General features: G+C 36.0%; 2 protein-coding genes across 18 annotated transcripts in view; one reads left to right on the top strand and one right to left on the bottom strand.

Moving 5' to 3' along the window:
* Window positions 1-14,585, top strand: part of GIN1 (gypsy retrotransposon integrase 1) — a 79,321-nt gene that overhangs the window by 48,077 nt on the left and 16,659 nt on the right. The window contains exon 13 of one of the 2 annotated variants that reach the window (XR_015245099.1): window positions 6,956-9,577. The exons of the other annotated variant lie outside the window; for it this stretch is intronic. The gene's annotated coding sequence lies outside the window, so the exon portion shown is untranslated. Of the gene's footprint in view, window positions 1-6,955; window positions 9,578-14,585 lie in introns of those variants that run through there. 2 annotated transcript variants of the gene reach the window in all.
* The window catches only part of PAM (peptidylglycine alpha-amidating monooxygenase), a 287,568-nt gene that overhangs the window by 14,630 nt on the left and 258,353 nt on the right, over window positions 1-14,585 (bottom strand). For all 16 annotated transcript variants that reach the window (XM_086690473.1, XM_086690089.1, XM_086690162.1 and 13 more), the window contains 3 exons: window positions 12,475-12,590; window positions 7,370-7,469; window positions 5,089-5,142 (listed from right to left, as the gene is read on the bottom strand). In XM_086690473.1, the coding sequence (XP_086546599.1) occupies window positions 5,089-5,142; window positions 7,370-7,469; window positions 12,475-12,590 (270 nt within the window). The remainder of the gene's footprint in view (window positions 1-5,088; window positions 5,143-7,369; window positions 7,470-12,474; window positions 12,591-14,585) is intronic.

Here is a 14,585-nt window from a genome sequence, read left to right on the forward strand (position 1 = left end):
TTCACATTTCAATATCTGAATCTACCAAGCTAGCAGCAGGTATTGTGATTAGTAATATCCACCCAATGGTTTTGTACCTTTAAGTTGGTTTTCTTTGATCCTACCCTTTATTCCCCATAATTCCACAAAACAAATATCCTCCTTTTGCACTTTTTTCAAAGTTAAAATTAATAGGCAGTATGGTGCAGGCAAAGAATTGGTGTGCATACTACAGTCAAATGAATCTAGACTGAAATCCTAGTTCTCATATATAAATTAGCTGTGTAACTTTGGGCAAGTTACTTAAATAATCTGGGCCTTAGTAACCTCATCTGTAGAACTATGATGATAAACAAACAAACAAAACACCTCCTTCATAAAATTGTTGAGTGTGAATGTTTATCATAGGGATGGTGTTTAATAAGCATGTTTCCTTGTATCATTAGTTTATGAATCTTGTTAATGTTCAATGAGTTCATGAGCACATCGCATGCACAGTGACACACATTTATTCTAGGATTTCAAACTGGAAAAAGAACTGTGTCCTTTTCAGGTTCTTTTATACAGTTCCTAGTAAGCCGTAAGTATACACAGAAGCACTGTATATATGATTCTGTGTATGATGAAAATAGAACAATTCTCTGGTATTGACTGGTACTGGGTAGATAACAGGCCTAAAGTACTATTTGGGAAATGATTCAACTGGACCATATAAACTGCTTCAGGTATCTTAACAACTACTGACTTGAAGGTTGAGCCTTCCAACATTCTTGCCCTCCAGAAGCACATATGTGTGCTTGTACAAAAACCCTAGTGTGCAAAGTCTAGAAGTTACTATCATCTTTGCCAAAATGCTCACAAGATTTCTGGAACTTCAGTTTCTTGGTGCGATGTAGAGTGTATCATATGGCCTCATGGAAATTTTGACAAAATGGCAGGAATAGCTGGTTCAACACAATCAGGAAAATCTTTGGTTAATGTTTAATATGTGTTCACATGCTTAGTAGCTTGCTGGACAATTCTCCAACGAAGGATTTCTCAAATTACTTAAGACACTATAAGCTTTTTGCTTATAAGCTTTTTGCAGCTTTTTCCTTCAATGTTCTGAGCCAGCCTCCTTCATGATCTCAATGAAACCTACTGAGCACTTGTACTGTTACAGGCAATGTTCTCATTTAATCATTACACCAAGCCTATGAGTAGGCATTGTTAGTATCACCATTTTACAGATGGCCCCATAGTCTTCATTTCCTTCTCTGTACTATGGTTAAGGGGAAACCATTATTTCAATTTTTTGTCCACTGGAGTGGCTCTTTGAAACTTCAGCAGGAGAGAAGGAAAGGGATTGGTTCGTAGATCTAGATGGCTCCAATTTAACCTGTCTGGATCTCAGTTTCCAAGAGGAATATAAGTGTGATTCTTACTTTTCCTGATCACTAATTGTTACATCTTTTTCTTCATTACTATAGGAGAGATAGGCAAATTGTTCTGTTTTACTTAAATTCCTTCTATATTTAAGCAGGAAAATAACAATAAATAGAAGACAAGATTAAAAAACAGACCAAAGATACAGATTGGTAGTCAAAAATTTGTTGCCTTGAAAGAAGGATTTGTTTCTATTTGAAGGTGACTATAACCAGAATAATTACATAGCATTTTCTGTCATTTAGTGGGTTTACTGGCACCAGAGACAATGGCTGTACCAGCTCATTTTCAGTTCCCTTTTTATAAAGGCAGAGCTAGGAGTGAGCTCCAGTAAAAGGAAACAAGAACTGTGAAGTAGGTGACAGACTAACAGAATCAGTTTAGCATTCACAGAGAGTATGCTGAGAATGAGGTAATAACCTCACTAAAGTATACACACTACACTTGAGAAATTCTTGATGTCCACATTCCCTTTGGTAATCTGAGTGCATCTACTAAAAATACACAAACATTCTAACTTTTGAACCTGCTGAAGTATGTTTAGATTTTAAAAAATACTCTATATCTTAAAGAAAGAGGATAAATTTAAATTTCCCAGTAAAAAAAATATATATTGTTCTTTCTCAGGAACTTTTATAAGTGGAATAAAAAGTCTAAAAAATAGTTATGATTTAAGGATTTAAGGAATTTCAAAACAGTAACAATTCAAATTCTGCCACTTTTATTCTTTTTCCTAAATTCTTTAACTGAAAATTAAATTCTTTAATTTGGAGCATCCTTGATGAAGGAGCAGTGAAGAAGCTCCAATATTATCCAGAACCTGGGGCTTCTGGAAGAGAGGGGCTGCCTCATGTGACATTTTTCTATCATGTACGATGCCAGATGTATTGCATTTTAAACAAAAATGTCTTCAAACAAGCTCTTCTGGCATCCCTATACGTACTTGGAAATAAATATAATTTTGAAAAGCTGACATACAGGAAGTTTTTTCCCTTCTTTAAAGCCCTGAGTTTAGAAAGGGAGGCTAGGTGCATTCTTGTGTGAGCTCACACACTCAAGCATGAACATGTTTCTTTCCCCTTGAGAGAGGGGAGAAGCCCAGAGACCTCTTGGAATTGGAATAACTCGGACAGTAAAGGAGAGACATTCTTAATACAGCAATACAGCAATTATTACCCAGTTTATTACAGACAGAACTGACGACTGAAGGTTTTAGATGGCATACTAGCAAGTAACAGGAAAAGTGCAGATAGCACCAATGAGATTACTCTTTCCTTTCTTTTTAGTACTATTTTTTTAATGCAGTGTGTTTCCCCTATAATATGTTGTTCTCCATAAGGCCTAAGATGCTAGCTGCCCTAGAGAGTTTCTTTCTATGTTATTGAGACTGATTCACTATCATCATCTTTTATTTGGGGAGCTAGGGGTAAAGGCTATGATTTTGACATCTTTTATCCCTAGCAACTTTATTTGAAAGTGCTTTTCCTAAGTTTCCTGTCATCACACATTCTCTTACCTGTGCAACTCCCTGTGAACACAACACTGGTTCTAAAACCCTGTTATTACTCATCATTTATATGACTATTCACAGTGGGAATGAAGGTCATCAGAGGTTACTCAAATTTGGAAATTTATACAGCAGCTAAATCTGGGATGATGTTTCTCCCTCTCTTTTGTAAGGGATGGTTTAAATTAAGTTTTCAGATTTTGATGAAAGACAAACTTTTGGAGATTCAGCATGCTTTATACTCCTTTGTGTAATAAGGAAATAATCTTAAAAAAAGAAAGGTTTAATGAGAGTCATATGAATCCAACAGAGGACTAGAAGAACTTCATTTGAGTTTGGGTATTTGAGTTTAGGTATTCCTATTAAAATGTGAATGTCATGACAAGATAGTTCAATGACATTTACTATTTGAACTCCTGTGTTCCGCTACAAGGCTGGGAGGTTTTCTGAATTCAGTCAGTGGTGTGCACAGAGGAAAGAGGAAATGGTGTGGGGAGAGCGCTCACTGTTCATCCTTCATTGGCCAGGCAAGAAGAGATCAGTGTGGATGCGCTGTTCTCAACAATCCAAATACTATAATCTAGGATTTTTATTTTATTTTATTTTTGATGGAACTTATTTAAACAGAAGTGGCTTGAGGCCACTGTGTAATCCCAGAGATTTCAGAGTACATACAACCGTCCCCAACCTATAGCTCTTGGAAGAATTTATGGTAAATGAATTGGTGGTATTCATTTCTCCTCAGTAGTACAGGAATAGTGGTTAACAGCACAGACTTCAGTGGCAAATAAACTGTGGTTTAACCCCGGCTCTATCACTTAGTAGTAATTCTGATCTTCGATTTCCTCGTGTGTAAAATGGGGATAATACCAAATTATCACATGGCTGGTGTAAGGAATTAATTTAGTAATTTTTGTATTGTTCATTGTTTGTGCTCCATGAATGATAGCTATTATTAATAATAACATACTTATTCCAGGGAAAACAACTCACCAATAATTCTGTATGTAACAATCATAGAAAAATAAAGGATCAGGAACTCTTCAATATGAGTGTGGTATCAGTGCCACCCAGTAGAGTCACCTGTGTTGAATCTCTATAAATGCCAAACATTTGCTATTTATTTTATAATATTATCTTACCCCTTTCAACCTTGAGTTGGCTATATTCTCTTATCTGCCTATATAAAATCCCTAAGCTCCCTCTTGGTTCTTGCTTCTTTGTATCTTTTTCCATCTGCTTTCATGAGAAAGGAAAACAAGTAAGCCTAGGGTTAAGTCTGAATATCTAGGTGAATCATTTATAAAGCAACTAATAATGAAATCACTTTGCTTTTTAAACATTGGGAGCACCCTATATTGAGTTCTTAATTTTACATGACCATGTCCAAACCCTGAAGATAGTATAACATGTACAAATATAAACTGATCCTAGGAAAGGGAGAGAATAATTTGACTAGGATTTCGAATTAAACCAGTGGTTGCTTAACAGTAGCTAAATTCCATTTCCCATTCCTGATAGTATGTACCAAAGCTATACTTATTTGTGTATATGCATATGCGTGTGCGTGCACACACACACACACACACACACACACTCTCTCTCTCTCTCTCTCTCCCCTTATAGGTTATAAGTCTTTTGAAGTCAGGCACAGTTACATTTCCCTTAAACCAATTATAGCCCCTTATACATAGATGGCCCTCAGTAAATTTTGGGGCGATTGGTGCTAAGATTGGAGCTTAGGGAACAGCTCATCTTGTCAGGCCCCTATAACAGAAACTCACCAAAGATATGTTTTTCACTCATTTAGACTACAGCCCATTATGGAAGGCCTTTTCCAGTATACTGGATGGTATTTTTCTGCTTGTCTGAGGTTAATGTACTTCTAAAAGTGGCTGACTTACTTTTTTTTCCTCTTTGAATGTCTTTGGCCCGCTTGTTCAGAATCACTTTCTATCACTTGAAATCAGTGAATTTGAGCTCATTATTACCAGTCCATTTAACAGAGAAAACAGTAGCAACATGCAGGTTTAAAGGCTCAGTACATAGTAGAAGTTATGGATGATTTACCGGATTATATTTTTAGTCTGATATTTTTTAATGTGCAATCAAGAGCCATAAAATAATTCAGCACAAATAGTCTTGGGTTTCACAGTCATAAGAGGAATCTGACCAACCTTTGATTTCCTGGACCTCAATGCCAGCCTTTTTTACTGATCGATGTTCCATTTCTGTAAATAGCACAGCAAAGGAAAAAGAAAATCAAAATCTCCAAAAAAGATTTGAAAACTTAATTTTGACATTAATTTTACTTAGTAGCAAATATTTTCTCACTTCGTCAAATGCAATATCATATTACAGAAGAGTTTTAAGACAAACCACTAATTTGGTGCCAGGCCCATGAATCCTGGATACAGTCTCCTAGGGAAAGCTGAAATATTTCTAAGTTCTTCATATTCAAAATAAGATTTTCCTTGTGGAGTTCATAATGAATGTATTTTTGAAATATCAAGTGGTTCTGTTTTTATATGGACATGGACTGATGACTAACTCTGCCATGTTTGATTACCAGTATTCTAGCTACATAAGTAGATTTCACTAGTTAAATAGTAGAATGCAAAGACAGGGGACATTTGTTTAGCCTCCGATGGCAGTCTTACTGTTCCAAAAGTACTGTTTTCGAGATTTATTATTCAGTTGCATTCTGGACTCCAGAGAGCGTTTTTCTCTTTCAAAGCTAAATGCTTATTGCAGCGCTTCTCAACCAAGCGATTGTCAAAACCACTTGGAAGCCTTTCCAAAATACACATATTGTCACCCTCTTCTTTCTATAGATCTTGAGTAGGATGTGGCCATGTGTTTTGAAAGCCCTCCTCACCGTGACTTGGATATGCATCTCTGTTGAGTACTGACCACTAGGATGGTATCAAGACCCTCAGACCAGAATCTTAATGAGTTCAAGTATCATATTCCTGTCTGCAAAATGAAGATACTGTCTAGATTTCTGAGGTCTTTTCTATCTTGAAAGCTATTCATTTTTTTTTTTTTTTAATCTGGAAAAGCCTGGATTTAGTCTTGGAATTGGGAATTATCCATCTATTTACTTTCCTGTCTGCCCACACGTTCTGGTTCCTCTTTGAGGAGGCAGGTGGTGGGAGAGCTACACTTACAAGGGGAATGTAAGGCTACTGCTGGAGTAGAACAGTCCACAGACATCTCTGTGCCCTCAACTCTAACTGGGTCCTTATTACAAAACAGCAAAAGCTACTCAAAGGACAATTCTGAAGATAGCAGTTATCAAATTTACTTGGGTCCCAAGATCTGTATGCTCAACGATTAAAGTTTTTGGACTCTTGATATTACTTCTCTTTCTTATAACTTCTTTTCTTTGTTGTAATTTTCACTCTTCCTTGTTATAATTAGTATTTATCTTCATTAATTCCAAATGAACTTATTATCTATCTAAAATTGCTTGTTGCGGTTCCTGATACCTCAGCTCTACTGTCTTCCATTCTTTAATTCTTTTCTTTAACCCTATCTTCTCCTATTGTTTCTACCCTGCCTTTTTTTTTTTTTTTTTTTTTTTTTGTGAGAGAGAGAGAGAGTGCGAGTGGGGGAAAGGGACAGAGGGAGAGAGAGAGAATCTTAAGCAGGCTCCACACTCAGCATGGAGCCTGATGTGGTGCTCGATCCTATGACCCAGGGATTATGACTGACCTGAAATCAAAAGTCAGACACTCAATCGACTGAGCCACCCAGGTGCCCTGGACCCTGTTTAATTGAGAAACTTGTTTTTAGTATGATGTCAGAGGCTAGGTTAGTATACTTTTCAAGAATTAGAAATAATGTCCAAATTGCCATTAGAAAATCCCCAAAAGTAGCTGGCTTGATCCTAATGGGGAAACTCTTCTGTCCCCAGACATAATTTTGAGTTATGTGAAACAACAGTTCAGTATTCTGAACAAGCTGAAGTCTAAAGGAGAAAATGCAGTGCTTCCTGCCTGGGATACTATGTGTCTGACACAGATGTGCTGATGCTCCTAGGTGCTCGGCAGCTACCGAGAGCTGAAGAGCCACATGGGAAGTGACACCAGGGTGGAAGCCAGTAGCTCCTCTGCTTTGCCAAAGCCATCATCTCCCTCTGGAACTAACTTGGAATTAACATTGGCTTTCAATGTAACAGACATTACTCCAGGCATCAAGAATTTCCTGTGGAGTATCTGTGGAAACAAGGGGATAACTGCCAGGAAAAAAAAAAAAAAAGTGTTTCTCTCTACTTTTTAAAAATCAGCTTAATCCCTGGAATGAAACCAAACAGGTCGTTTAACAACTGCCAATTATGCTTTGATTTCCTTCTCCTATCAATAAAAAGAGAAGGGAATGCAAATATTTTTTTCACATGCTCTTAAGCGATGCAACTGAGGGAAAATGTGGACAGTAATACTCTAAAAACCATACTTTCAGTCAGGGTGAACTTCCACACAGTGTTGGTGTGAGCGTCTCCAACATACACAGTCCCATCTTCTGACGCAGCAATATCGTGAGGCATGTCAAAGTGCTGCCAGAATAAAAATGAGGGTGGTGAGCCTACACTTGAATTCTTCATGAAAAGGCAGAAAAACAAAGCAAAGCACACAACAAAGCAAGCCTATGAATCAAACCAAACAACCTATAATTCTGTCAAAGCAACTCTAGGCCAAGAAGAAGCATTCACTCATTCACCAGGCACCGACTCTGCCACCTCAGGAAATGCCAAGGGACCCTCACCACTGACTTTCAAACCTTTTAAAAGTGAGCATTTATAGGAAGATTAATTTTGTACAGTTTTGTTTACTTGCTGTTACATTAGCCACCTATTTAGTTATATTTATTTCTGCCTCCATGTTTCTTTCTTCTTTTAATCACTATCACATTTGCCTGTTTTAATTTACACAAGTAAAAAAAGACTGAGTATTAATTTTTGTTATTGCTCCCATCAAGCTACCTACCATATGCTACCTGACAAGCTGTTTATACGTTACTGATAAGAGGAGTCATTTCAAAGTTTCAGGGCATTCAGTCTGAATGCATCCAAGGTGATACGCAGCAAATGTGGCGTTTGCTTACTCTGAAGCCCAGTATTTGTAGTATTTTCAGTCAGCAAAAGGAAACAAATAGAGTGTTTCCTGCAAGTACTTCCTGTTTTTTGTTTTTTGTTTTTTTTACCTATTTCAATATTCAGTGGTTTAATGTTTTTCTTCATGACATAGTTCCATTTCAAATCATTGCCATCTCAGTCATGAGGACATGAGACAGGGGAGCACTTTCTGTGACTTTCCTAAGGCCACTAAACTAGTTCCTGGAAAAGCAGCCTTAAAATGTTGTGCTGCTGCCATTTCTGTCTGGCTACTGAAGCTTTCGGAGGTGCCACGTGTCCACCAGCTGGTAGGACATGGATGATTTTTTTCACCTTTGAGGTCAGTAGGCCTGAGTATACAGTTCTCAGAAATATGACCGGTGCGTGTGAACAGGAGCATTATCCTGACTGTGGTCTTATCAGACAGGATCTGCCCACTTCAGTTTGCTGAGTACAAAGGGCACCAATGAGGCAAACTACTGTTCCTAGCTCACTTTAGGCAGGCAGAATACATACTGTGGAGATACTATTGTACTTTGAGAATCATCAACAATTTGTCACACTGAAAAGAAACATGAGACAGCCATGCCAAGGAGGCTCATTCCTTCATACTATCAAATGAGCTGTGACAAATGCACATGAGAAGAACAGAAAGCCAGAAATCAAAATGTTGCCTTGTTGAAATCTCACAAGCCAGTCATTAAATGTTCATCTTTATTTTGGGTTCAGCTAATACGTGGCAACAGACTTGTAAATTCTAGGCAGTTCCTCTTCTGTACCAAAATATGTTCTTAGAAACTGCTTTGCAAAGCATATGGTTGTAAAGTGCTGCATATTTTCTGATAGGAAAAATAATATAAATAGGTGAGGGGGAAATGTGTGAACTTGTCATTAGCTAAGGACTTTGCTTTAAATAAATCACAATATGTCATCAATTCCATGCTACAATAACAATAAACTTCTATCTCTGGTTCTCAAGCTGATCCAGGGAGCCAGGGGTTCTGTTGGAGATACTCTGAGGCCATTGGAGGGGCTGAGGGGGGAGAAATAGTGGATAGGACTTCAGGACCTCTATTCCTACTGCAATCAGAAGCACTCAACTGTAATTTCTTTAATGAACTATTCTGTTTCATGTTATCTGAAACAGAAAATCATGTTGTAAGCTTTAGGATTTCAGAGTTGAATGGATTTAAAGACCTTCCACTCTAGGCTTTGTAAACTTTTCTGAGGTTTCTCCTCTCTTCTCTTGAGGTACCCCTCCCTAGCAAAGTAACACTGACAAGAAAGAATGACAGCATCCTCCTGGGGCATCTGATGACAGAGCCCAGGGCAATCAACCTGCTCTCAAAATCTTGTATTCTGTCTTAAAACTGCATAAGGGATTTGTGTTCTCTGTATAGTTATGTTTTCTTTAACATGAAATAATGTTTAAACTTACTTAATATGAAGTAAAATAGTTCTCTAAGAAGTGGCACCGAGTTATGTTGTAGTTTAATATATTCCATTGGTATATGGATGTGTACCTCTGGGAATTAAAAGGTTAAAACACATTTTAGGGTCTAAAGACTTGTGTTTATGATCCAGGTGTGCTACTTACTCTGTAGCTTTGGATAAGTAATTTCACTTGTGTGAAATTTTGAGTTCAAATCCTATCAAATACTGTAATTTTAATCTCCATTGTTAAGGTTAGAGAAACAACATAAATATAGGCTGGTTTTTGTTTTCTGTTTTTGGTTTTTTTTTTCTTTTCTTTTGGCTTGGAGTGGCAGGGATCCATTCCATTCCAGCCTGAAGAGTGTGTGTGCAACCAGATGTTAGGGACCGTAGGCTTTCTTGTGATAATGGGGGTAAGAAAGTGGAAGGTAACTGTGTATCTTTTGCCCTGATCTTTATTGTCCTACGGTCTGAGCCTCCCTGCATAGACATAAAATGAAGCTCATACATTCGGGCATAAACTTTTCTAAAGAATGTAACAGAAGAGAGAACTGAAGTACATGGGGAAATATGTGGTAGACAGGCACAAACAGGTACACATTATGCAAAACCTGACTTTTGATTTGAAAGAAGAATCTCTTCATACTTAGGAATCAGAGTACCATATGGTTTCCTTCACCCAAATTTAATCTTTGTGATGATAATGTGATTAAATGGGAATTCTGAGAGATTCATCAACTGATGTTAGTTTACAGAGTCAACACAGAACAAATTTCTACATTTTGTTGTAAGTCCTGTTTATTGAAAGGAAAAGCAAATTTCAACTGGGAGTCAGACTCTCTTTTTAAGTTTGCTATACTGACTTACGACTTACATCTTGTGACCTATTCATTGTTGAATGTCTGATGAACGCTAATGTTTAGGCATAATGCTTTCTAAGATTTTCATTCATGGCTGTTCATATTTTTATGAGAATAAGGCTCATGTAGAATTTAGCTTCTTGCTTAGCCCATAGTTTTGCTTTCTAGATGTATATATGAATTAAAAGTTAATGTCCTGGTTGACACAGTATATTATATTAGCATTAAAAGAACAATCAAGGCAAACACTGTACTAATACAAAGTGAAGACGTGAAAGAAAGTTAAGTCTCTTACTTTATCAACAGATATGAGGAAGTTAACTCAAAGGGGCAAAACAATGAATATCAGATAATCAGTAAGGATCTGCAACACTGCTGAAGTAAAATAGGTATTATCAATGTAATGAATTTCTTTCTGAAGGTACTATGATTGGATATTTGATTCCGTATAGCTTTTCAGGTAAAATACGGTGAAAAGTCCTTCTTGTTGCATATCAGTAGAAATTTAGGAAAAGTAAAGAATTTGTACTACAATCTTTAGTTCAGATTCAGTTTGGTTCAACTCAGATCCTGTAACTTTAGCTAAAACTCCATTTGAGGGAAAGGCTATGTAGGCTATGTCCTGTTCTGTTCACCACCATATCCTTAGTTATCTAACATGGTGTATGACAGAGTAGGGAGTTAATAAATATCTCTAGGATAAATAAATCCCAGACTAGCTGTCAGTACTCTCACAGACATATTTCTCAAATATTGAGACACTTTAAAGTTTGTTTTTTTTTAATCTAGCAAATTTGGTATTTTAAAGAATACTGTAAGAATTATGAGTATGGTGATAGTTTGTCCAGTGCTTTATGGCAACTGCATTTTGATCCAAGTAAAGCCAGTAAACATTTACATGTTTTGAGAAATAACTCTTATTAGCAGCATTTTGGCAGGCTGAATTTTTTTTTTCTTTTACTTAAAATTTAAATCCAGGTTAGTTAACATATGGTGTAATAATGTTCCATCACTTACATCTAACACCCACTGCTCATCCCAACAAGTGCCCCGTCTAATGCCCATCACCCATTTAGCCCATCCCCCTACCCACACCCCTCCAGCAACTCTTAGTTTGTTCTCTGTATTTAAGAGTCTCTTATGGTTTGTCTCCCTCTCTGTTTTCATCTTATTTTTCCTTCTCTTCCCCTATATTCATCTGTTTTGTTTCTTAAATTCCACATATGAGTAAAATCATATAATATTTATCTTTCTCTAATTTCTTTTAGCATAATACACTCTAGTACCATCCATGTTGTTGCAAATGGCAAGATTTCATTCTTTTTGATTGACAAGTACTATTCCATTATGTATATATATACTACATCTTCTTTATCCATTTGTCAGTCGATGGGCATTTAGGCTCTTTCTTTAATTTGGCTACTGTCGATAGCGAACAGGCTGAATTTTCTAAAATTGATGTGCTGCCACAAGTACATCTAGGAAGTTTATATGAACAATCTGATCATTCAGGCAGTTATACTGAAGAGAAAGTACATTGAAGAGACAAAAGAGCTATGGGCATGATGAACCAGACAGTGTGTTTGTAAACAAGCACTATTAGAATAAACAGTGGTAAGCCATTTGTGAAGTCAAAACTAGCTTTTAGTCTCTTATCTAAACCAAGACTTTAGGACTTAAATAAACTGCAGGAAGTGCTATTTTGAAGTCTTGTTGCTCAATGTAGTAACAGCATACAAAAAGCAAACGAGATTTCTGTTGGATCTAAGAGAATTACAAAAGTACAATTTGATATACTGTGGTATCTTCTCTACTTGGATGAAACCAGGAAAAGACATAATTATTATTATTTTTTTTTTTTTGGTATTCTAACTACAGTGAATTTCAACCTGCTATCCTGTGTGAAGTCTACTAAGAACCTTAGAAAGCATACAGTGTTGCTTTGTATCTGAAGAAATTGATCTAAGAACAGACAAGGATATTTATTCTAAATAAAACATAGTAACAGGAAACCCCTATCAACCTAGCTAAGACGGTTGGTTATCACATCTCCTTCAAGATTTTAAAAATTATTCAAGTACAAATCGAATGCCAAGATTCCTATTTTAGTTTATTCCCATGAAAACGGATACCTAGGCAATATATGTGAATACCTTGCGCACTGGCTTGAAGACATCCATAATTTCCCCACTGGAAAAGTTCAACACAAATCCCTGTACAGGTTCTTGGTCCCCAAAGTAAGGCTTCCCATTCACCGCAAAGAGCAAACCTGTGACAACACATCCAGTTAAACACTCTTTAAAATATGGAGAAAACTGGCCTTCAAATATATATATGTACATTACACAGACTATTAATATAGGGTCAGCCTGGTCCTTATAATTGAAAACAAAAGTAGAAAATAATACACTAAGCAAATTTATCTTCTTAAGTAATAACAACAGGGGCAAACAGGTTAAGGGACTAATCTCCTTGCAATAGGAAAACCAGGAATTATAAGGCCTCTCCATTTAGGAAGCCAGTAAAAATCAGGAATACACACATAGTGATATAGATACATAGGCTTAGGAATAGATCTAGATGGAGAGACATATCACAGACATCCTAGTGATAACCTTTACATAAATTATTGTGGGATGTTAGATCTTTTAAAAAATAAGTAATATCTGCTATCCTTACCAGAAGAATCAGAGAAAAATACACAAAGGCAATACGTGATGTTATAGCAGAAACAGAATAATATGATTTTAAACAAATGAAGTTTGAAAATGTGACATGCATACTTCAGATTATCAAAGACCTACTTTTTCCTAATTAAAAAAAATTAGACCATCTTTTCATTATTTATTTATTTTTAAATGTTTATTTTGAGAGAGGGAGAGAGGGAAAGAGAGTGTGAACAGGGGAGGAGCAAAGAGAGAGGGAGAGTGAGAGAATCTCAATCAAGCAGGCTTCACGCTTTCAACATAGAGCCTATTGCGTGGCTGAATCTCTCACAAACCATGAGATCATGACCTGAGCTGAAATCAAGAGTCAGACACTTAACCAAATGAGCCTCCCAAGTGCCCCTAAACCACCCTTTTAATATTAATTTCGTGAATACTTTTTGTAGCAAAATTGTATTTCTTAATATAGTAGTACTTATAAAAAATAATGGAAACTGTGATGTTTGGCTTAAACACTTCAGATGATTGAATATTATGTTTTAAAGAAGTAAAACAATAAAATACACATCAAACTAAATGACTGTTGAAGATCCTTTCATCTTTTTTTTAAGGATTTCAGGAAAAGGTTCTTCAGTGTATCGTACTAAGAAAAAAATCAATACTATGAGAATCAATTACTGTTGTGCAATATTGTAGAGAGAATTCCAATTATAATACACTTTGTCTTTGCTTAGATTGTTTTTAACCAGATTTTCTCTCATCTTCTCTCTTAATGTTTTTCTCTTCATATTTGATTTATTTTTATTCACTATGAACTTGATCACCCTCTTTTTAAGTGAATGGACTTGCCAAATTTATTCCTTAGATATAAAATAAAAACCAACATGAGAATTTCTTTTTCACTGACATTAATTTATGAGTCTTTTATCACTTCATTACTTATTCCTTGTGGAAGCCAAATTTGCTCCTTATCTGCATACTTGAATCCGTTTATTCCATGTCCTAAATAAATTGGGGGCAGCTTGGGAAGACAGCAGGCATATGCAACTTTAATAAAACAAGAAATGTAAATATAACAGTGGTGGCTACAAATAGTCAATACTACTTTAATATAGGTACACCTATATTTATGAAATATACTATAAAAAACATATAGTTTAGAAATATATTTTCAGTTGTTCAGTATTAATGATTTAAAGAAATCTTATGCAAGTTATTTTGTAATATGAATTAACTGGATCTTATGTCGTAAGTTTATATTATTTTTCTGATTTTCTTCACATCAAGAAAATCTATTCTGAAAATAGGAAACAAAATTCTGGATTTTATTGGTCACTCCTCCTGACATTTAAATACAAGCCTCACTTAATTTACATATTTATCTTTGGGAAAAAACTTGGCCACTGCTTTTAAAAAAAAATGTGGAGCAGAAGCATTTTGGATACTGATTTTTCAGACACACACCATCTGTTGATGATGTGTGAAGACATAATATGAATCATTTAATAACTAGAGCAAATGATCATCATTAAGGAAAAATGAAAATCAATGTTTGGAAACAATTTTTGAATCCATTACACACAGTTAAGTTTGAGTTC

Source organism: Puma concolor, chromosome A1 (assembly GCF_028749965.1).
Source record: "Puma concolor isolate L17-30 chromosome A1, mPumCon1.1.hap2, whole genome shotgun sequence".
NCBI classification, from domain to species: Eukaryota; Metazoa; Chordata; class Mammalia; order Carnivora; family Felidae; genus Puma; species Puma concolor.